Source organism: Brassica napus, chromosome A8 (assembly GCF_020379485.1).
Source record: "Brassica napus cultivar Da-Ae chromosome A8, Da-Ae, whole genome shotgun sequence".
Lineage (NCBI taxonomy): Eukaryota > Viridiplantae > Streptophyta > Magnoliopsida > Brassicales > Brassicaceae > Brassica > Brassica napus.
The window spans coordinates 9,711,335-9,735,835 of NC_063441.1; the positions used below are offsets into that span (position 1 = coordinate 9,711,335).

Below are 24,501 nucleotides of genomic sequence, written 5' to 3' on the forward strand. Positions count from 1 at the left end.
TAATTTTTTGGTGTTATTTGTTATTCGATTTAATTATTTTAATTTTTTAACATTGGTTAGTTGAATGAACACACGATATATATAAACATCTTACAGTGTAAGAGTGTTTCCCAAAAAAAAAATCTTTCATTTCGTATTAATTGTTGTTAAATTTTATTTCATGGTTTTATGTTTTAATGCATCTATTTGATAATTTTCTAATTTTATTCATATTTTTTATTTTATTGAATAATATAGTAAAATAAAATCATGTTAATAAGCGTTAAAACATCAAATGTAATGATTTTTAAGCTGTATGAATATATTACAATTTTAAATCAAACGATTTATAAAATTGAAATTTGTTAGTTGGTGAATGTTTCTGACAAGGATTCTCAATAATTATTATAAAATCTCCCTATACATTAAAAGAGAAGTCACTTTAGTGATTTCTGATGACGTGTCGCTCATAGGTGAAGTTTCAAAAAAATTGTTATAATTTGATTGGTCGATTGTTTTTAATTTTTATTTATTTAAATAAGATCTAAAAATTTAAGGTAAGTCTAAAAACATTTAACATCACTTGTCATATAATCTAAAAAATATTACAAATAACAATTTATGGCAACTAAATCTCGAAATTATAGAAAGATTAATAATGTTATATTTTATTACTTTTAATATTTATAAACTATAAAATATAATGACCAAATTTTTATATAAGATAATTATAATAGTTTTATATTCTACTTGATGAATTGTATTCGAATATAATTATATAATAACTATTTTAAATATTACAAAATCCAAACATTTTTATTAATATAATTTTTAAATTATTTATCGTTGTTTACAAAATTTATCAGAATTTTAAAATTATTTATATAATGTTATAAATTATTTATAAAAAATATAAATCCTACTATATATTGATTAAGAAGTCACATAAGTGATTTTTTATTACATGTTGATCATAAATGAACTCTTCAATATGTTATAATTTGATTGACCGATGATTTTTAATTTTATTTATTATAATTATATCTAAAAGGAAAGGATAATTCAATTACCACTTTCCAAACAATCTACATAATATTAGAAATAATTATTTATGGTAACTAATTGTTGAAACTATGAAAGAGTAATAATGCGATCAATTTTTTTATATATTTATAAATTACAGTAAATAATACACAAAAATGTTTATTTGAATTGATATAATGATTTTATATTCGTATAGAAAGAATTATATTTTTATATAAAGTATCATAATAACTATTATTGTCTAATAATCCAATGCATGCTTTATAAATCATTTATAAAATTATAAATACATTTATAAATTATAAATACATTTATAAAAGTCAGACATTTTAAATTATTATAAGAGGTTCTAAGTCATTTATAGAAGCTTATACATTTATTTATAAAATGTATTTTGAAAATTTATCCTCCTATTACTATATTTTGAATTTTTTTCATTTTAATGGTAAAATTCCTCAGCTATGTTTACTTAGTGTAGAAACCCCTATACTAAATATTTACTGGTAGTAATATTAATTATGACCTATCAGAGTTTAATTCATTAAATAAAGTTAGTTTAGGGGGTTTTTCGTTAAATACTTAGTTTGGAGATTTTTGCCCAAAACAAACTTAGTTGGAGGGTTTTAACGTTAAAATTCCATATTCTTTTCTTATTATCTATTATTTAAATCTTTATAGTGGGATTTGTTTGATCAAAAACCAGTTTCAATCAACTGACGAGATATCTTCTTAATATCATGCATTTAATATTTAAATATATATATAAAACAAGATTTGAGTTATCAAAATTATATATATATTATAACTAGAATATTTTTAAAAATTTATTAGAAGATATTTTATCTCATAGCTGAATTAAAATTTATTAGTGGATATTATATCTCATTGCTTCTCTTGAAAACTAGGTCATGTAGAAACTTAAACTAATTTGGTATATAAATATCGCACCACCCACATTAGTTTTACGCATCTATCTTTTAAGTTTTCATATGTTTTTGATCTTTATAATTTAAATTCTACTTTTGTGATCTTGCGCATGTGTATGATAATCAATAAGTAACTCATAGACGGGAACACCATTACTGATAATTTTATGGGGATTCTTCTTCTCCGTTTATTTTTGTTCTCTTCCTCTCCATGTTGTATCTCTATCTATATTTTTGCATCAGTAGTGATTCAACTAACAAAAAGAGACGACTATGTTTATCCAGGAACTAGGAACTGATCATCCCTTTCGAAAAAGGTAATTCTTTTTTTTTATAAAGTTAAATCACTTATCAAGAATATAATATAAGATATGTATGCTAATCAAGTGCAATTTATTTATTGTGCGTGATCCTCTTCGTTACGTCTGAGAGCCAAAGGTAATCTCAAAGCTTTTTAAAAACTTTGAAACTCATTGATGTTGTCCTTTCAATTATATAATTTGTTATCTTTAAATATTTTTGTTAGAATTATCTCTTTTCTGACTCAAAAGCTTAGAGAAGAAAACCGTAAATCATCTATGATGTTACAATGAAACCAATGATAATAAATCTCAGGTAATTCAAATCTCTCTTTTATATTTCATGGCTGATTTTTTTTATTAGAGTTATGCGTGAAATATTTATTTTTTCTCAATTATATTTTTCTGATGTTTTAAGATTAGTGTTAAATGTGATCGTTTTCTAAACGTTCTAATGTATTCTTTGTTCATATGAACATAGTATAAATATCAATATGTAACATCGAATCTTTCATATTAACCATATACATGTAATATAAATATTATATAGTTATAAATATAATATCAATTTAATATTAATATTAATGTCCGTACATGCGTCCGGTCCACCTAGTATTGATTATAACAGAAGTACACCTTAAATTTGTAAAGAATGCTGGACACTTCAAAATAAAATTAACGTCATCCTCGTTAGTTTTGAGAAATTTGTTGAGAAATATTTTGGGCCAGCCAAAGTAAAAGCTATTGGCCGAACCAACCGCAATAACACCCCCAACTTTCCAGCACATCTGAATCTCTCCAGAAGGCAGAAACATATCTCTCTCACTCTCCTTATCCACAATTTCCCCAGTCCCCTAAAGACCCACTCTCCCTTACTCCCGCGTGTAATTCACTATTTGGCTTTCTAATTTTATCTCGGCATTGATATTCTTTTTCATTTTCTGAAATGTACTGTGTAAATGTAAACAATCACAATTTCCAAAAGAATGTATAATATATAGTAAATCAACAATAGTATTAATAAATGACGGTCCTAAGTCTCCTGACCTCATGACATTGTTGTAAATTAATAAACGAACTTGTTTCGAATAAATTGTTGAATGTGAGATTTTCTGGGGCCTTTTAAAGGTCTGTTTCGGTTTGAATTGATTTGTTCTAGTTTTTCAAATTTTGAGATTTTTTGGGGCCTTTTAAAGGTCTGTTTCTGTTTGAATTGATTTGTCCAGTGGTTTGACTAAGAATTCATTAATGCTTCTACACCAGAAGATCCGGAGTTCAAACCCCAGAAAACGCAAATTATGCAGATCATGGAAAAAAAGGGTTACAAGAGGTCTTCAGCATGGTACAAAGGCGTATCATCGAACATGGATCTTATAGGACGGCTCGGAGCGATGCAGTTAGACGTGCATTCTCATATGATGGTAGAATTGTCGGCTGTAGAATAGTTTAAAGTCATTTTCTGAAGAAAAAAACATAAGTCGAAAAAACAAACAAATGAGAATACAGTATGAGATTTCAGCATATTCCCCTCGGTAGTGAAACGACGCGCTAATAAGTAACGCGTGGTAAAGTATTCGTCGGTCAACGAGAGAACCACGTCATCTCGCAGTCTGTTTCTTATCATTATTTTTATCACCACCCACTAACGTCTTTTCCACACAGCAAATATCGTATTATTATTAATTTTAATTAAAACCACCAAACTTCATAAAAAAACAAATAAAATAAAGAAAATTGTTCTTCTTCTTCTTCTTCGATTCTTCTGCATCAAATAATCGGTTCAAAATCTCCGGCGATCTTAGAAGAATCCCATTGTCCTTGTGGGGGAATCTGACATTTTCAACCGCAATGGATGAGACATATTCATATCTAATGCAAATCCTGAAGAAGCCCTCTTTTACAGAGACATTCGTCGACATCTTACTCTGCGCCGTCCCGATTTGGCTCGCCGTCATGATCGGTCTTTTGATCGGATGGTCTTGGCGTCCGAGATGGACCGGGTTGATCTACCTAGGGTTCCGTTCTAAGCTTCGGTTTCTGTGGACTGCTCCTCCTGGGTTCGGCGCTCGTCGTCTTTGGCTTGCCTTCACGGCTCTCTCCGCTTTCTCCGTTTGCCGCACCGTCTGGTCGAGGCGTGACACGTCAGCTAACAAATCGGCGAATGGTTCAGCGCCGACACAGCTGGCTCCTCTAGAAGAGAGTCCTCAAAGTGATGAAACAGGGTCAGTTTATTACAGATCATGGTTGATATGTTTTTTTTTGTTTTCCTTACAATCTGAGATTCATAGTTATGTGTTCAAAAACGGAACCGTTTGCTTTAATGTTATATCGATTGATTTTTAATACTAATGACACTTGAAAAAACATTTTACTACAGATCATGATGACTTTAGAGCTGTGTAGGAGCTATGTGTTCAAAAAAGGAACCTTTGCTTTTAATGTTAGCTTGTAAAGTTACATAGTGTGGTCTATTGATTGATTTTGTACTTATTAGTGTAGCAGCCTAGATACTAATGGCATTAATTATATTTGCAGGGCTAGCGATAACACGACGGTGAGAGAGGAGATTGTGACAGAGAATGATCTAGAGCATTTGCTGCAGCTGCTTGAAGTTGGGAATGCGTCTAGGGAATGGCAATCCATGATGGACAAGACTACTCCCAATATGAGTTACCAGGCTTGGCGCCATGAGCCTCAGGTAATCTGGATTTTGACTCTTGCTTTGTGTCCATCTCCTTGTCATACCCATGTTGAAAAAATGAATCCTTTAGAGATATTTGTATGGCATCTGATTCAGAGGAGCTGCTTTTAGATTATTGGTTCTGACAGATAGTTTTCTTGTTTTAAATTACGGGTTTTTGTATGATATTTGACTGAAACGGTTATTTGCTATATAGAAGTGGTGGATTTTTTACACACTAATTGAAAAATAATATTTGACCAAGCCAGGTTTTTAGCCTGAAGGGTTGTGTTTATGATTATTGGTTACTTGAGGACAGGGAGTTTTATTGTTTTAAGTTATGGGTTTCGTTGATGGAAATGTTTTTTTTTTGGGATGATTATGGACGATCAGTTTTGACTGAAACGGTTATTTGATAGAAGTGGTGGTGAAAAATAATATTTGACCAAACCATGTTTTTAGCCTGAAGGGTTGTGTTGTTTGTCAGACAGGTCCTGTTATTTACCGCAGTCGAAGTGTGTTTGAAGATGCAACTCCAGATATTGTTAGGGATTTCTTCTGGGACGATGAGTTTCGGCCCAAATGGGATTTTATGCTTGCCAAGTTCAGAACTTTGGAAGAGGACACTCAGACAGGAACTATGATTGTTCAGTGGAGGAAAAAGGTCTTTGGAGTTATGATACTTTGTTCTTCTTAACAATCTAAGCTATTGTTGTCATTACTAATTTTCTTTTGCCTGCAGTTTCCCTTTTTCTGTAGTGACCGTGAGTATATCATTGGCCGGAGAATATGGGAGTCTGGAAACAAGTACTACTGTGTTACAAAGGTACCAGCGTCTCTTAGTATTAGTAATGGAATGAGATTGGTCCTAATTGTCACACCTGTTGATGTTTGTAGGGAGTTCCTTATCCAGCATTACCAAAGCGTGATAAGCCAAGGCGTGTCGAGCTTTATTTCTCAAGTTGGGTTATCAGAGCAGGTAAGCCTCTTCTGGAATGCAAGTCTTTGGGTTTTTTTTTTATAAGCTGGAACATAGTTTGGATGTTAAATGAAAATACAAACACAAATGCAGTTGAATCCCGTAAAGGAGACGGACAGCCAACGGCTTGTGAAGTATCTCTAGTCCACTACGAAGACATGGGAATCCCAAAAGACGTTGCGAAGTTAGGCGTCCGTCATGGCATGTGGGGAGCCGTCAAGAAGCTACACTCGGGTTTACGAGCTTACCAAACGGGTAGAAAGTCAGACTCGAGCCTATCCCGGATCGCCCAGATGGCAAGAATCACCACAGTGCTTGACATGGATTCTACAGAATCATCTACAAGTGATGAAGACAGAAGCAGAGCAATGGGGTATGCGAGAAGGCAACGGGACAATCTGAGAGTGGACTGGAAATGGGTCGTTGTAGGAGGTGTTGCATTGGCTTGTGGACTTCACACTGGGGTCATTGGTAAAGCGTTACTTGCTGGAGCTGGCCAGAGACTTGCTCGCCGGTGAAGAACATTGTCGTATTCTTGTTATTATTATTGTCCCTTGACTGAAAAAAAAGAAAGAGAAAACGTATAAATATAACTTGCGGAAATGTATTCTTTCTTGCGACTCTGATGAGCAGGGCATGTCGTTTTGATGGTGAACCATGTAGAGTAGTAGCTTCAAGCTATGGAGTGAGATATGTATTTTTTTTTTATAAACTATATGAATTTACATTAGCTCTTAAAAGCTTAGTCTTTGCATGTGACAATTCGTATCTCTCATTGAGCAAGATGCCAAAACTTATCTTCTGCATCAGTTCACTACACAGTGCACACTAGCCATTCTTTATAGCATCTTATGGTTGCAGTGCAGATGAACTTCCTTGTTCCGCAGATCTACAAAGGTTGCTTCTGGTGTTGTGGAAGATGCAGAATCCATCACCAAACTGAGTCCGATTGATCTGAATCAAATTCAACATCAGATAGTGAACCCTTGGCCTGAATCTCACCCTCTCCACCATCATCTTCGAATGTATCTAAATATATGTCATCTCCGTCTCCCTACAAAAACCCACACAATGTGAGACATCAAACATAAAACCATGATTGGTGAAAAATAAAAGACATGAGGTGATCTGTTGTGTACATTTTTTACAAGTTCCACTTGTTCCTGGCCGTATGGATTCAGAGTCTAGGGGTTTGTTATCTCGCATGCACAGAATACCTTTTGTTTTAAAGAGATTTCCAATGGTTAATTCGAGAAAATTATCAGACATAATAACAAATTGTTTTATTGAATTGCGTTTCAATCATTGTGATGGAAGTATGAAGAAAGTCAACTCAAGACATCAGATTTGGCCTGTAACAAATAAATCCGAGTAGCACCGCTATGATCATCTACTGTGGTTGACAATATTTTTAACCCAAACATCAGTGATCATTTGAGGAGATTCAGTCGCTATTCAATGCCCTAATAAATTACACATCAACATCGATGTAATCCAAGGGCAGGCTCCTCAAGTATAACTCCACCTGCAATGCACAAAATCTTTAAAGAAAATTTTCTCTTTTATCGATCATTCAGTTGATCAACTAAACCAAAATATAAGAAAGAGGAAGGCAAGGAAGTCACCTTATCCTTGATTTGGAAACTTAAAAATGGTTATTCAATCATGTATTATTTTTTTTTAACACTGAATATTTCATTGTGATGGAGTCCAAAAGGACAAAAGTGAGAGAAAACCCCTGAGTTACATGACATAGAGTTTAAAGGAAAGCAAATAAGACTAAGAAAGAAAAGGAAGCAAAAACCGAACGGAGCTGGAGTACCAGTAGGTACTTGGAAGAGTTCAACACAGGTAACTCAAAAAAAAGGTTATGAATGACTTGAGGTGTAAGTCAGTAACCTTTTACGCAAAAACAGGCGTTAAGTGTTTCTCATTTCCTCTTGTAGCATCTTGTGGAGCCAGCGAGGACCTCCTGAAGCAACATATGATTGTAAGTATGGACCAAAGGTTACGCTCTCCGCTATGGTTGCAGCAGCTCTGTTTATATGTCTCGACACATGGGAGATTGTCCACTTTTCGAAACCGTTGAGGAGTTCCAATATCTTCAGAATCAATGGAGAGAGGTCAGGGAAACTGGTAGGGTTCAAAAGAGCTTGCCGTGTTTCTACAGATGAAGTTTCAAAGAGGATATTCTTGTGACGTAAGTCACCCATTGCCTGAACAGCCCATAGCAGTGACCTAAGATCTGATTCCCTTTTGGTTGAGGAACCTATAAGAGCTTGACGACTATGATGTAGAGGTTGGCCATGACAATCTCTTGCTATCCAACTTGCACCACTCATTGTACCAGTATCAACCCAAGCCATTTCAACATTGCACTTGACCATGTCGAGAGGGGGTTTTTCCCAAATACCTAGGGAGGAATTGGTAGATTTCTTCTCCATGCTTGTGTTATGATCCGGCTGTTGGACTTGGTACCAAATATCAGCTTCCTCCAAGGCTTTAACAACAGTTGAGTTTGGTGTAAATCTCGTTTTCTCAAACACTAAAGCATTTCTCCCTTTCCAGAGATTCCATAGGATCCAAGGGAAAGCTTTTAAGTTATCTCGGTCACTCCTCTGCTGTTTATATCCTGCTACCAAGTAATGGAGGTTAAGGAAGACAGAGAATTGAGAGAAACCCGCTGGAGGGGGTTGAATTCCTGCCAATCTCCAAGCTTCTACTGCAGTGGTACAAGAGAAAAGGACATGACAGATCGTCTCTGATGCTTGATCACACGAAGGGCAGGATGTATTACTGCATAGTCCTCTTGACTGGAGTCTTTCAGCTACAGCCAACGCTCCCGACAGTGCTCTCTACAAGAAGTGTCTGATCTTAGGAGATGTTTTGAGTTTCCAAATGCTTTTCCACAATTGCTTTTCGACGGGGGGAAGGGGGCGATGGGCTGGTGAGTTGGTCTCGTGAAGAACAGATAACATTCTGTAGGCGCTTTGAGTGGTGTAGGAACCATTTTTTGTGAATCCCCATACATCCAAGTCATGGCCATTTTGAGGAATCTTGATCTTTAGTATTTGCAGGGCATCTTCCTCAGTAAACGGACTGTTTACATTAATTATATTTGCAGGGCTAGCGATAACACGACGGTGAGAGAGGAGATTGTGACAGAGAATGATCTAGAGCATTTGCTGCAGCTGCTTGAAGTTGGGAATGCGACTAGGGAATGGCAATCCATGATGGACAAGACTACTCCCAATATGAGTTACCAGGCTTGGCGCCATGAGCCTCAGGTAATCTTGATTTTGACTCTTGATTTGTCTCCATCTCTCCACCATCATCTTCGAATGTATCTAAATATATGTGATCTCCGTCTCTCTACAAAAACCCACACAATGTGAGACATCAAACATAAAAACCATGATTGGTGAAAAATAAAAGATATGAGGTGATCTGTTGTGTACATCTTTTACAAGTTCCACTTGTTCCTGGCAGTAAGGATTCAGAGTCTAGGGGTTTGTTATCTCGCATGCACAGAATACCTTTTGTTTTAAAGATATTTCCAATGGTTAATTCGGGAACATTGTCAGACATAATAACAAATTGTTTTATTGAATTGCGTTTCAATCATTGTGATGGAAGTATGAAGCAAGACGGTCAACTCAAGACATCAGATTTGGCCTGTAACAAATAAATCCGAGTAGCACCGCTATGATCATCTACTGTGGTTAACTATATTTTTAACCCAAACATCAGTGATCATTTGAGAAGATTCAGTCGCTATTCAATGCCCGAATAAATTACGCATTAACATCGATGTAATTCAAAGACAGCCTCCTCAAGTATAACTCCACCTGCAATGCACAAAATCTTAAAAGAAAATTTTCTCTTTTATGGATCGATCATTCAGTTGAAAACTTAAAAATGGTTATTCAATCATGTATTTTAGTAGAGTTTGAATATAAACACAATTTCATTGTTATTCGAATGATAATTCTAAATTATATATTAAAATTTAGTGTTATTCGAATGATTAAAATCTAGTTTCTAAAATCTAGTGTTATTCAATTTTCAAAAATTTTAAAACTCTTTGTATTTTAAATTGATTTTAAATGATCTCTTATAGAATTTCATGAATAAATGATTGAATTCAAAATCTAATATATATTGTAAAGATATTAGGATTCATCACCTTAGTAAGTGATTTTAATTCACTTATTGAATAACATCTCCTAGATATGAAATATGTAATAAATTGCAGGTTTAGGCGGAAAACAAAATTTTCCAGTTTCGGCAAAAACAAGATCTTCGGGTTTTGGCGAAAAACAAGATTTTCATATTTCAGCGGTTAAAATTCGATTTTACGATTTATGTGAAAAAAAACTCATTTTTAAGGTTTTGGTCAAAAAATTCATTTTTATTGTTTTGACAAAAATGTTCGTTCAGAATTTGTCTTAGATTATTTGGCCGACCATATCCACAAAGCCTTCCCACTTTTGTCCATGGACAATTTAGGTTTATGTCATTTTAGTCCACAATGTATATGTGTTTTGACTAAAACCGGTTTATTTGGATTTGGACATAGACGACCCATGGTCACCAATCCATTCGACAATCCTACTTTTGGTCGACACACAAATTTGTGACTTCTTTTTAAAAACAATTATAGTTCCTATATACCCTCACACAGAAAAGTTATAAACACATTAGATTATAACGATACAAAATAAAATTCAATATTCGTCATTCATATTGTACTCATTTTTTGTTCAAGATCTGTTCTTGCACTTCTGCATTGCCCTAGGAGCTGAAATCAAATTCAGCAAACAAAACAAGAACCACAGTTAGATTTTATGATATATAATCATAAGAGTACAGAGTCACTTAAAGAAATGAACAATGAAGAAAACGTACCAAGTCCAATTGCTTCGGATCCTTTCATAATGCGCAAACGTTTGCATGACTCGATAAACATCCTGAAATCGCAAGTTGGGTTGATTAAAACAGCATATCTGGATAACCCACTAAATTAGAGATCTATTGAAATTAAAGAAAAAATCTCACGCATCGAAACTGATGTGCTAGATACAAAATGAGCCAACAAACTGATATAAGTATATATAATATATTTTGAAAAATGTCATGTCCCATGCCAACCAGAGCGTGGTTGCGCGTCTAAATAACACATGGATTTCGATTATCCTTTGGTTGCTTCCGGCAGGCTTAGATAGGGGAGCAAGCGGTACGACCGCCTCAGGCCCAATCAGTTGTATTTCTATTTTTTAATAGATAAAGGTCTATTTTTTTAAAAAAAATACATGTATTTTTATATTAAAAATAAGAAAAGAAGTCCAAATTTATTTTTATATGAAAGTATTTTTTTTAACAGATTTATTTTTAAAAACACTTCGGGTATTTAAAAAAATATATATCTATTAGATTTTTTAAAGAAAAATAATAGTTTAGAAATTTTTTTTTGCCCCAGGATCCATGACACCATTGAGCCGGTCCTAGTTTATAATGGTTTTTCTCAAGTTAGAGATTAAATAGTTATATTATTGATGAACAATACTTATTTCAAAAAAAGAGGCAGCTAATAAAAAGAAAGAAAATGGAGGAAACTCACGGCCAGGGGACATCACCAACGAGCATCCAGTCACCATCTTTGTCCTCGTAGCTTGGAACATAATCAGAACTGTTTACTAGATCCATCACTTTACTCTCATTCATAAAGTCTATCATCCCTTGTGCTCCATAACTCCCTTTTATGAATCAAAATTCCCATATTCGTCATATCAGTCAAACAAATATTTTCTAGCTTCAAATGTTTGTGTTTAGGTTTGCGTTTACATGTGAAAAAACTAAAAATTAAACGAGTTTATATTTCTAATCTTTGTGAGTTATTTTGGAAAGAAAATATAGCTGACCATAAACGCAAAAGCAAAGAAAGAAGCGAAAGCTTTGTGGGTAGTAGATGCGTACCCATGGTAAAAGAGCTAAACATTTTGGCCAAGGCATCAGAAAGTTCCTTATAGCTTTTGTACATCTTGAGGTCAACCTTACGAAGGTAAGGAGCTCCATCCATTGAAACCTTCACAAAGGCGACGGTTCCTCCTCCTCTGTCGCTCGATGCCTCCTCCACTTCGCTACACTTCTGATGAGTCATAACACTTTTTCGGTAGTTCCTCACCGGTGGCCAACCTACCACTTGTGCTCTACACAATTGATAACAATATACGTCCAATAATGTCACTATTTTTACAACCTTAAGTAATTTATAGATCCATAAATATTCTCATATATGTGTAGTTTTTTTTTTGGTAAAAACATATATATATAGTGTAGTTTCAAGAATATATATGCATGAATCCGGAAAATCAGTTTTATTATAGGAATAGTGTAAATGGAAACTAACTTAGCAGGAGGCTTAGAAGGGTCTTTGTGGAGAGTCTTCTCCTTGGGAGCTCCGGCAACGTTGAGATCCACGGATCCTTCTTTGGTAGAGTGAAGACCGAGTTTGAGTTCAACTATCTCAGAGAAGCCTCTCTTGTTCCTCAGGCATGACTTGGTTGGAGTCTCCACGGGATCTGGGCCTCCAGGGAGGCCAAGACAGAGCTCCGTTTCCTTTAGGTTAATCAACTGCTCCATAATCTTTTCTCTCTTTCCTTTTTCTTTGATTATTTATTCTTGACCAAAATAGTCTCCTCTTGGGGTGAAGTTTTTCTTTGTGTAAAATTCTTGGGTTGAAGTTTGATAAGTAGGGAAGAAGAAAAGGAGAACTAGAGAAGAGTCGATTATATAAGGAAAGAAAGAGGCTATAGGTTCAATAAATCCGGGATTTTCGATAACTAATTCCCTTGTTTTTTTTTTTAGTAATAGAGAGAAGGTTGATCTATTGTGTATTTGCATGTGCATGCGATCCCTACATTTCTTGATATGTGGGTTCGCAAGAGACGTGACCTTTTCCTAGACATTGGTAGTTTATAGTAAATCTAACTATTTTTTGTCCAACAAGCAAAAAAAGATACAAACCATATGTAATGTTTTTTTTTGGAGAAAGTGTTCAAACTATATGTAACGTTTACTTTCATCCGTTTTATTTCTCGATTTATCAAAAATTGATTGATATAGTTTCATCAAGTTATTAGTTATATTTATATACGTAAATATATCTTAAATATATTGAGATTGTGTAAGAAAAATATTAAGGTCTACAAAAAAAAATGTATATTTGTATCTCATGATAATTAATGTGTGTACTGATGGTTTGTTTTATTGCCTACCAATTTCAATTAGGGATGTTGCTTCCATTGGTCAACTGTGTTAACGAATCAAAATCACATGTATACAAGCAAGTGGAGTTTTTTTGGTGTAAAGCAAGTGGAGTTGGGCGGTAACATTTCATTAATCGTATTTAGTCAACATTATTTATATGATTAATAGTACTGATCTATGGAGCTCACATTAAATTATAATTCCTCAAATTTCGAAGTGAGCATTATGACCAAGCTTAATCATACTTAACGTACACAAACTATATTCAATGACAATGGACCATCTTCACTCAACATTTCCCCGAATGTCCGTTAAAATGTTGGGGAAATTTTCCGAAAACATGTTTGGCTAGGTTGTCGATTAATCATTATTAAAATGATTAATAAATTTAAATACTTTTTTTTCCGAAACCTTCCAATTATGTGGTTCAACCGTTCAAATATATAACCCATGTGAACGTATAGTTTGTCCAACGGAAATGGCGGATATTGACTATATTTATTTCATGCTCAATTACATTTTCTTAGTTTAAGCATATCATAATCAAATTTAAAATTGTGGGTTTTAGTTAATCACTGGATACCAAAAAAAAAAAGAGAATAGATAAAGATATAGTGGGCCGTTCACAACTTAAAATAATGAAGAGCACATGGATTTTACTTGCGACCACAAGATCATCATACCAGACTTACCAGTCATTGTTGCCAGGGGACGAATATTATTTCTTAGATACATTACAAGATTCCAGTGTGCCTAATCTTCTTATAACAATAATGGATCCTTTTCTTAACCATATCAATTATCAGCAAAAACCGATACTCAAATCTTATGAATATATTTGAAAGTATAATTAAGGATTAGTAAATCAAGATCATACCAATCCAATATTTTTGATATGTTTCTATTTTTGTAACTTTTTATTTTACATTATTATTGCAATATATTTATTTGTAAAAAAGATATTTTACTTTAATTAGTTCTTGATAAGTCACATATTCTGAACTAAATATCATTTTAGTTTTATAGATATCCAAAAAAATATCATGTCATAGATAACATGTTTTTCCAAGGCCTCAAAGACACTACTTTCTTACGGGAAAAGGGTCAATTTCGACCTCAACAATTTTAGTTGTGCCAAACACGACCCGAACAAACGGTCAGTGTCAAATATAACGTTAATTCAATTATTTTTCAAAAAACTTACCTGAACTTCTTAAAACGTACATAAATCTACATTGACTCTAACAGAAGTTAGTCAACCATTAACAAGATAAAACGACGTCATTTTGATATAGGGGAAAATGTCAATTTCAACACCAATAATTTCAGTCGTGCCAAATAACAATCCGAACAAATGGCCAGTGCCAATTACGACGTCAATTCAATTATAATTAAAAAAATGCATGAACTTCTTAAAACATGCCTAAATATACATTGACTCTAACAGAAATTAGTCAACCGTTAATAAGATAAGACGACGTCGTTTTGATATATGTATATATATATATATATTTAAAATATGTTCATTACGAGACTCAAACCCATGCTGTAATATCTTTTTAAAAGAACACACTAACAACTAAAATAAAGTAACTTATTGAAACATTATTACAAATTTATATAGTCTAATATTCTTCTTCATCTTATCCAATTTAAAAATTTAGGTATTTTTTTTAAATATTTTAGTTATTGTTTAATATGTTTAATATTTTGAAAAAGATATCTTAGTGAAAGAAAGGTAAAAGGCCTCTATAACATTTTTGAACAAAAGATCACAAATATATTAATATTAACTTTGAAAAAAATTCCACTTAAGTTTAAAAATTAAAAATAATTTATATTTTTTTTATAAATAGCTTCAAAGTTTTAAGTATATTTAATATCATATAATTATAAATATTTATTATTACATTTTAGTAATATATAAGTTTGTTAAAGATATGATAAGTAAAAATAACATGTTATTGCATTTATATAAACCATAAAAAATTATCACCGAAGTTTTAAATTAGATAAGATGAAGAAAAATAGTAGTTTATATAATTTCAAATTTATAATAATATTTCAAAAAGTTACTTTAGTCTAGTTGTTAGTGTGCCCCTTCGAAAGGGTATTACAACACGGATTTGAGTCCCGAATGAACATATAATAAAAATATATATAAATCAAAATGATGCAGTTTTAACTTGATAACAGTTGACTAACTTCTTTTAGAGTCAATATATATTTAGGTACCTTTTAAGAAGTTAAGGTAGTTTTTTCTAATTATAGTTGAGTTGAGTTCGTAATTGACACTGAATATTTGTTCGGGTCGTATTTGGTACGACTGAAATGGTTGAGGTCAAAATGGGCTACTTTTTACGCATAACAAAACGACATCGTTTTATCTTATTAATGGTTGACTAACTTCTATTAGAATCAATGTAGATTTATGCACGTTTTAAGAAGTTTGAGTAGTTTTCTTGAATAATAACTGAGTTGAGGTCGTATTTGATACTGACTATTTGTTACTATTTGTTTGGGTCGTATTTGGTACGAGTGTAATTGTTGGAGTGGAAATTGACCCTTTTCCCACTTTTTTACTATATAATTTATCAACCAAGTTAAAATCGTTAGATGGCAACTAAGAGTTTTTTTTTTTTTTTTTTTTTTTTTTTTTGACGTCGATGGCAACTAAGAGTTTAGTAGAGTTCTAACGCATAAACATATTAATCGAGATCTAAACATTGACAAATTATCCAGTTATTTTTATTATTGTAAAGTTATATAATAAAACATAATTTCTAAATATACGAGACACTAAATATCAGCAATTCTAGCTGTTTATATGTTTAAACTTATGATAAACGCGAATAAAGAACAAAGTCAAAGTCCCAAAGTATAAAACCTAAGAGTAATTAAAACATATTTTACATTTTGAATAAGATGGTGGTTTTTTCAAATTGTTCAAAATAACGTAGTATTAAAATAATTTATAAAAAGTCAGACATAAATCACATTGTTTAACCGATTTGACCGATTAATCAAGAATTTTGATTCACATGCCCTTCCTCAAAAAAGAAGAAGGAATTTTAATTCACAGATTGATTCACATCCATGAACGTCCCGTCTAAGCGACACCTAATCGCTAGCTAAATAGATCCGTTGAATGATAGGATCAACAATTAATATACTTATATATATGTATATATATATATATATATACTACTATTAAATATTTATTGATAGATTATCCGATGTTTAATCATTTTATATTAAAATTCCTGGATACGTGATTGGAATGCATGTGTTACGAGACCGGCGAGAAACAAGTCCGAAAAACTTAATATAAGGAAGCATAAGATAAAACTTAAGACATACCGATACATAAACTAAAGAGAATTGGTACCACAACTGGAGGGGAGATACAAATGCTTGTCTAAATAGTGAAGCACACCCACAAAACCCTATCTGTAACCTGTATCCACAAAAACTCTTACAACTGACCCAACAATAGTAAGGTGAGGATAGACAGACAAGTCACATCCGATCGGGCAAAAAAGAAACATACCAAACCCCAAGACTATGTTTTTGACTTATCAACATCCATCACTCCCCATTAAAGCAGTGTTTCTGTCACTCACCCTTCAGACTCTCATTTATTTCCCCCATTTTTTTTTGTTCTCATTTTGATTTTCAAATATATATGTCTTCTAAGTTCTACCCAATATAATAAAGAAAAGATGAAGATAGGTTTTCTCCTCATGGAGCATCTTTCATACTCGTCATCTTCTTCGTTAGTCATCTTCCAAACCACAAATTTGTCTTGCATAAACACCTTTCAATACGTGTCCTCAAATTTATTTCCTCATCCTATCCTCTTGTTTTCTTCTAACTGATTATTAAATGCATTCGATCTATTCTATTCATACATATATGGATTAGGTTTTAGTATCTAATCTATTTCAAGTTCTAAAAAAAGAGGTATAAATATGAGGAAATTAATTTTGTGGATGCTATTAATGTTTTTTTGTCTGCGGATGCTATTAATGTTTTGAAAGAGGAAGAGTGGATATTATATGACTACGTGGATCTATTTTCCATTATGCATTATATAGATTATGTCAACGCAAACTCGTTTTGTATTTAATAAAATACAATCTTCTTGGTTTTGAGCCATGAAATATAAGTTTTCTTAATAAAAACTTTAAAAGTTTCAGACCTTTGATTTCTGATTTTATCTGAAACTAGCCATTAATAATCCTCTTAAATACAGTTAAACTAGCCATTAATAATCCTCTCAAATAGGTTTTCTTATTAGATTTTCTATTTTATGTTTAATTAATATCTTGCTTTTGATATTTCTAATTAATGAGTTAAGAGCACACTGATGAAATTAGAAAAATCATTAAATATAATAATTAAAAATGTAAAATGACATTTATATTGAAACAAATTTAAGAACTAAATAACTACTTAATATGAAACGGATGGAGTAATTACAAAATGATTCACAAATATCACTAGATGAAAGATCAAAAGTTCACTAACCCAAATATAACGTTGAATTATGAAAATACATGTTAACTAATAGTTTTTTAAGTGTGTTGAATTCTTAAAGAATGTCCAGGAGTAAAATTCAGGAGTTTTTTGCAAAGCATTTATAAGTTTTATAAATCAAAATCAAAGTATCAAATAACAAAAAGTGATTGGTAGGGTGGTGATTCATATATAAAACTATCATATAAAATTAGTATATGATATATAATATGTTTATTTCTAATATATATATATATATTTATAATACATACATTAATTTATATTATTATTTAAAATAATTAATCATATTTACTTATATTTTAAATGTGAAATGTTATTCCTTTTTAAATTAAGTATTTATTTATTTTATTATTATTGGATACAAATATAGTTTTTTGATGTTACTAAATACAATAAATAAAGTATATTAGCTTATTTTTATTTTATTTTGCATATTATAAGTCTAAATGCTTTACCAAAAATTTCATATGAAAGCATTGGACAAACAATATTTGGAGAGTATTTGAATTTTCTAAATATTATTATAATTTTTTTTTTAATAATTGTTGATTGGATAATAAAAAACATAATGCTTATGATAATGTTCTATCAATCAAGATCTAAGTCCAACTGATGGAGCATAGTTTGTAGTTGAGGGCAAAATCACGCAATAAAGCGAGCTACAAATTAAGTTTTGAAGTCATGAACATCCACTCGTATTAGCATCTGATTAATCTCATGAGCATATTTCAACTAAACATGAAACTTAGCTAAAGTTACAAAATTTTGGGAAAAAGACGGTCAAAATTAAATGGAATGAAAGTTTACACATATGATCTTTCATTCATGCAATAAGTCCAACTGATGGAGCATAGTTTGTAGTTGAGGGCAAAATCATGCAATAAAGCGAGCTACAAATTAAGTTTTGAAGTCATGAACATCCACTCGTATTAGCATCTGATTAATCTCATGAGCATATTTCAACTAAACATGAAACTTAGCTAAAGTTACAAAATTTTGGGAAAAAGACGGTCAAAATTAAATGGAATGAAAGTTTACACATATGATCTTTTTAGCTTGTCTAATGAGCTGATCTTTTCTTTTCCATGACGAGAGCGGAAAATTTTCAGCTGGTTCCACCATGAAGGGCATGTCCTCAGAATCAAGTTGTAACAAGGGAACTTGCTTGTTTCCTGGTACATCCGTAAATTTCATGAATTCATCCATAGTGTCAAGGAGTTCTATACGCTGGGATTCACCATGGAATTCTGGTATATGAGTATATCGAGTCTGATACCCGATGTCCAGTGTGAATTGTTGTTGTTTCTATTTCGGCGATCACGAACCTATCGTGGTTGTTGATTGTTTGCATCGCTTCCGAACGGTCATTAACATTGATGTCGTCATCGTGTGGTTCGAAAATAGGGTTATGGAATTGGTTTGGCTTTGTTGATGTGTTGTGTTTTCTGCAGCATTGACAACGAACATGGATTTAATGCTCTGCTGAATTGCATCAGCCAGTGTCCAGTGTAGAAGATTATGGAAGGATTCCTAGATATCTTCCAAAATTGTAGAAAGTGTGTCTAGTCATCCACATGTTGTCTTACTGGTCTCCATGCCATTGAAATACAAGATCAATACCACCTATCTAGTCTTAGTAAAGTCTTTGATACCAACCAACAGAGTGAAAGTATGGATAGCATATAAATAATGTTAAATTCTGAGGATGCCTTCTAACTAGGGGTGGGCATATCGGTTTAGTTTTGGTTTGATTTGGTTAACTTTGGTTTCATAAAACTCAACCCAATCAAAACCGAAGTAGCTTTGGTTTGGGTTTAGTTTGGTTCAGTTTAGTTTAGATTTGGTTTGGTTAACTTTATGGTTTGGTTTGGTTCAATGTAGTTCGGTTTGGTTATAAAATATGTTGGTATTAGTCTGATTAAAAAATAATCAACTTATAAAAAGTGGGGGTGGAATATAAACTTTGTTAGCTAAAAAATCCAATACTAAAACAATGTATTTAAAAACTAAAAGTACGAACATTAAATTTATCTCTCGTATAAAATATGATCTAACTAAAAAGAGCTCTTCACTAAAATCTAAAACAAAAAAAAAAAAAAAATCTAAAAACCCAATTTGACTATAAAAAATTCCAGGCGTCTCTCTCATGCCACTGAGAATAATGTGCAACAAAACTTTATATGCTTATAGGTTTTAGGCTTTGCTTTAATACATTCTTTAGGTATTACGTATTAGGATTTATACAAAACATTTTTTTGTATAAATAAATCATAAAATAAATTTTAATTTTTATATACATATGTCAAATCAAAATAATAATTGAAAGTTTATTTATATTAAAAATTGATTTAAAATATGCATATATTCCAATAACCATAATCAAAAAAATGTTTTTAATATATATAAGATAAATACAATAAAAAGCTCAATTTCATATACCAACTTAAATTATAGTGTTTATATTTCACATTAAAGTTTTAAAATATAATATATGTGATTATTTATATGATTGTACATATAAAATACTATTAATTATATGATTACTTATATGATGGTACGTAAAAAATACGATTAATTATACGATGACATATATACGATATATAATAGTGACTAGGGGTGGACATTCGGGTTCAGTTCGGGTCTGTTTGGGTTTCGGGTTTCTGGAGTCAAATATTTCAACCCCAGTTAGATATTTCTAAATTTTGGTTTGAACTCTATTTGGATTTTTACGGGTTCAGTTCAGGTTCGAATAACCTATTTAAATTATTTTTAAATTTTAAAATTCATTATAGACTTTAAATTTCTTAAAATCGATAAAAATAATATATTACATATAAATTTGAATAACATATGTCATAATACCTAAACTTAATATATAAATTTGTTTGGTTTAAATATTTGGATTGAGAATCAATAATTTTTTTTGGTATTTTTGGTGTTTTAATTTGAGTTATATATTCTAAATTTTTCACACATCTTAATGAAACACATTAAATTTACATAGTCTTTTGTATTTATCTTTTTTCTATAATTTTAATCCAATAAAAATTTAACTAGTGCAATTAAGTTTTTTGAAGTTTGCAATTAATTAATAAAACATGCATTGAAAATATAAAAAATGGATCTTTTTGAAACATTTTTTTCTCTAAAATATGTAATTTTAAAGAACAGATGGAATATAACACTATCGTAGATTAGTCCAAAAATAAATGTTCAGTAGTATAATCTATCCTATACTAAAAGGAAGATATCATGAGTCCTAAAGCTATCCACGTAGGATTAAAAAATCCACCAATCAGCACATTTCATTTCTCTACATCAGACAGGTTGGGCTTTCGGTTTGGGCTTCGTTTGTTTTTTGCCAAATTACACAATCAGACACCAAAATGAGTGGGCCTGAGCTTGGGGTTCATTTGCTGTTTGCCCTAAACTTAACAACGCATGGTTCTTCTTCTGAGAAGACGAGATATGGTTGAGACTAAACGTAGCTCTTCAGCTTCCAAGAGTTTATCTGCTTCTTCTTCATCCCTTGAAATGTCTTCTCATCTCCACTCCCTACCAAGCGATCTAAGGTCAAGATCCATGCTGCTATTAAATCTGTATGTTAGATCCGAGTTTCGTTGCGGTCCGAGCCATGTCAGAGTCTCAGACAGCTCTAAAGAATCAGCCACAGTCATCGGCCTCCTCTGGTTTGTTTTTTTGTGTTAACCTGCAAGTTCATATTCAGAGATTGATTTCAATTATATTCTGTTTACAATAAGGTTTTTAATATAACATGGGCGTGTGTACATCAGGAAAGAAGCAAGCTTTGATATCTTTATCTGACAAGAAGGATTTAGCTACTTTTGGCAAAGGTCTTCAAGAGTTAGGGTATGTCTTATTTCATAATTTTTAGTTATGTTTCTGTCCTAATAAGTGTGTATGGATTGAAAAATGATTCCTTTTGTCCATCTCTAGATACACTATTGTTTCTACTGGAGAAACTGCCTCTACCTTGGAGAATGCTGTAGTCTCTGTCACCAAAGTGGAGACGCTTACTCGTTTCCCTGAAATGGAAAGTTTCATTCTTTAGCTGGTGGTAATGATTAAGCAGTTGAGTTTGGTATATTAAGCTTATCTCTCATTTTGTTTTTTTTTCTTCTCGGAAAAGCAGCTTGATGGCCGTGTGAAGACTTTGCACCCAAACATACACGGTGGTATCCTTGATAGAAGAGATGTGGAGCATCATATGGAAGCTCTTAATGAGCATGTCATTGGTGAGTTTGGACATTTGATTAGCCTTTTATTTTCTAAGGTTGAGACAAGTTATTTGTAGTATTCAGGTGGGATCAGTTTTTAGGATGGGATTGAGAACATCGACATTGGTGGTCCTACTATGATTAGAGCAGCTGCTAAGGTATACGTATGTGCATATGAAACTTATTCCTTATATTCATATCTTGATGATAAATGTTGTTGGACAGAACCACAAAGATGTCCTCATCGTTGTCGATTCAGAGGATTATTAAGCTGTTTTGGAGTATCTCAAAAGAGGTCAGAACGACCAACAATTCCGCAGGAAACTTGCGTGGAAGGCCTTTCAGCACGTTGTTGCTTATGATTCCACTGTCTCAGAATGGCTATGGAAGCAGACTGAGGGAAGTAAGTGCTTATTTTTTATGTGATCCTCCTTACACTAGATCGAGATGTATTGGTGTCGTTTCGTCTTTGTTTCTTATCCCATGTACCGCTACGAGGTTAATTGATTCACTGTCATTAATGCCTTTCTTAACTCCTTTGATTCAGTGCAACCACGATTTCTCCTTCAATACTTCTTCCCTCTTCCCTCTGTTCAAGGCGGTGCATCTACAACTATAAAAAGGTTAGTGTACTTGAAAAGTTTTTTTTCCAATAAAATGGCGAACTCACGCTCCAAGCTGCCATCACAGTCAAGATCATCTTGGAATGGGTCTGATTACAGAGAAACTCAAGCGGACATAAAGAAGCGTTAACGAGATTGAAGGGAGCAGTGGCCATGTTGTCGATGGTGATCAGCATGTCAATACTACGTAGATGGTGATTCAGACGGCGGCTACAGCGGCTTTGGGAGTCAGAAACCGCGTGCAGTACAGGCTCGCACTGGTTCCACTCAATCAGTCTCCCTTCTTCCTCTGTGCCACTCTCCAGATTCCGGTAAAATCAACAACCTGATATCTGTTTTGATAATAGTTCAAAAACTTTTTATATTTGTTGTGATTATTTTCCTTTCGATTTGGTTGTCTGTTTTTTTTTTTTGTTCCCTTATTGTTTTTACCTAAGCTTTATGTGTTAGTACCAGATAAAGAGCATCCCAATAACAAATTTGTTGCTTCTCTTTGGGTGGCATTCTGGGATCTCTCACATTTATTATATGGTTTTGATGATTTATATATTGAATTGCTTATTTTGAAGAAAAAAATTTGTCGGTAGAATACTTTTGTCCACTCAGACGCTAAAAACTCACTTCTCTGATTTTTTTTTCCATTAATTGGTGATCTTTTGATCTTTTCGGTGGGTAAAGAATGTGATACTAATACCACAGTACATGTTCTTGGTACTTTCTATGCAGAAGTTTAGACACGTGATCGAAAAAAGAACGCAAGATATTGCAGTGAAATTGCAGAAGAAGATGGAACAGAGTGTTGAAATTCTCAAATTGAATATCTCACCGGCAGTCACAGCGGAGAAGAAGGACACTACCATGAACTACCGTATGAACCGCATAATGAATATCCCCTACAACCTGATCACATGACCATGCAACTGTTGTGTTAGTTATCTTTCGTTCATTTGCTCTTTTATCCTCCAAACTGTATATACAACAGAAGAAACAAGTTTGTATATACATAAATTCACAATCCATGACACATGCTACAAAATATTTATAGTTTGATGTTGGTTCTGTCAATGCAAAATACAATTTTTTTTTAAAATACAAATTCTGTCATTTTTTGGGACGTGATGTTGTAAACTAATGCTTAAATTGTTATTATTTTAATGGATTTACACACAAATAAATATTTTAATTATCACACTATGATGACATAAGAAAAATTATCAAATTTTAATATATTGAAATACTAAAAAAATGTAAAGATAACTCCAGTATAACAAAACAAATAGTTTGTTTGTACAATATATTTATTAAGAATACCAAACGGATTTAGGATACGTGAGCGCTATTCTTTTCTCTTCTGCTCTTTAATTTTTATAAAACAAATTAATGTTGTATCGCAAATAAAAATATTACTGATTAATAAAATATTATTCTTCCTTTTAGATGTTATGAGGCTGAAGAGAGGCGTGACGACAGACGGGGAAAGGCATCCTGTTAATTTCAAAGATACACATGCATTATAAACCGACATCCAAATATATAAATTAATTTTTGTAATGCTCAGGTTTCATTCTTAGAATATGATAATTTTGATTATTAGAATTACACTTTTCAAATGCATGCTTTTAAATATAAAAATGTAGGTTAAAATTATATTTTCACAAAACAAAAATTCAGTAAATTCATTAAATTTTAAGAAAGCTACCAGATCTCGATCCGCGCAACCGCACAGATTTTTGTTTTCATTTATTTTTATATAAATATTTTGTTTTCAATTCTAAATTGGTATATATTATAATATATGTGTATGTTAATTTTTAAAACATAATAAGTTTACTGTATATTTTTTTTATTCAATAGATTGTTTCAAACTTTCACATGTATTTGTATCTTCTTCTATATATATTTTCGGATTATTATTTCATTATTAA

The 24,501-nt window shown here is 32.2% G+C and overlaps 2 protein-coding genes and 1 long non-coding RNA gene across 5 annotated transcripts; 2 read left to right on the forward strand and 1 right to left on the reverse strand.

Annotated features, from left to right (window-relative positions):
• Nucleotides 1–3,897: 3,897 nt before the first annotated feature.
• On the forward strand, nucleotides 3,898–6,669 carry LOC106360601. Its single transcript, XM_013800222.3, has 6 exons — nucleotides 3,898–4,470; nucleotides 4,784–4,946; nucleotides 5,416–5,592; nucleotides 5,671–5,754; nucleotides 5,826–5,907; nucleotides 6,001–6,669. Exons 1-6 carry the CDS (start codon nucleotides 4,097–4,099, stop codon nucleotides 6,423–6,425), a joined length of 1,305 nt encoding a protein of 434 aa, XP_013655676.2. The 5' UTR covers nucleotides 3,898–4,096; the 3' UTR covers nucleotides 6,426–6,669.
• Nucleotides 6,670–10,522: 3,853 nt separating this feature from the next.
• Nucleotides 10,523–12,795, reverse strand: LOC106359562 (auxin-responsive protein IAA14-like). The gene is made up of 5 exons (XM_013799237.3): nucleotides 12,317–12,795; nucleotides 11,884–12,116; nucleotides 11,528–11,663; nucleotides 10,816–10,877; nucleotides 10,523–10,708 (listed from the first exon to the last, which is right to left on the reverse strand). Exons 1-5 carry the CDS (start codon nucleotides 12,547–12,549, stop codon nucleotides 10,671–10,673), a joined length of 702 nt encoding a protein of 233 aa, XP_013654691.2. The 5' UTR covers nucleotides 12,550–12,795; the 3' UTR covers nucleotides 10,523–10,670.
• Nucleotides 12,796–20,786: 7,991 nt separating this feature from the next.
• Nucleotides 20,787–23,664, forward strand: LOC111213009. 3 transcript variants are annotated; one of them, XR_007315695.1, is made up of 8 exons: nucleotides 20,787–21,404; nucleotides 21,510–21,585; nucleotides 21,673–21,971; nucleotides 22,031–22,111; nucleotides 22,179–22,356; nucleotides 22,501–22,576; nucleotides 22,644–22,887; nucleotides 23,303–23,664. It is a non-coding gene; the product is annotated as an uncharacterized LOC111213009 (long non-coding RNA). The 3 variants fall into 3 exon arrangements; XR_007315693.1 differs by having other exon boundaries at nucleotides 22,676–22,887; XR_007315694.1 differs by having other exon boundaries at nucleotides 22,038–22,111; nucleotides 22,676–22,887.
• Nucleotides 23,665–24,501: the final 837 nt, after the last annotated feature.

Coding starts and splice junctions, on each gene's coding strand:
- LOC106360601 (XM_013800222.3), top strand. CDS start 4,097: ATGGATGAGACATATTCATATCTAATGCAAATCCTGAAGAAGCCCTCT. Junction 5,755..5,825: donor AGTACTACTGTGTTACAAAG/GTACCAGCGTCT, acceptor TGATGTTTGTAG/GGAGTTCCTTATCCAGCATT. Junction 5,908..6,000: donor AAGTTGGGTTATCAGAGCAG/GTAAGCCTCTTC, acceptor ACACAAATGCAG/TTGAATCCCGTAAAGGAGAC.
- LOC106359562 (XM_013799237.3), bottom strand. CDS start 12,549: ATGGAGCAGTTGATTAACCTAAAGGAAACGGAGCTCTGTCTTGGCCTC. Junction 12,117..12,316: donor CCTTCTAAGCCTCCTGCTAA/GTTAGTTTCCAT, acceptor TCAATTGTGTAG/AGCACAAGTGGTAGGTTGGC. Junction 10,878..11,527: donor GTTGGTGATGTCCCCTGGCC/GTGAGTTTCCTC, acceptor TTGCGATTTCAG/GATGTTTATCGAGTCATGCA.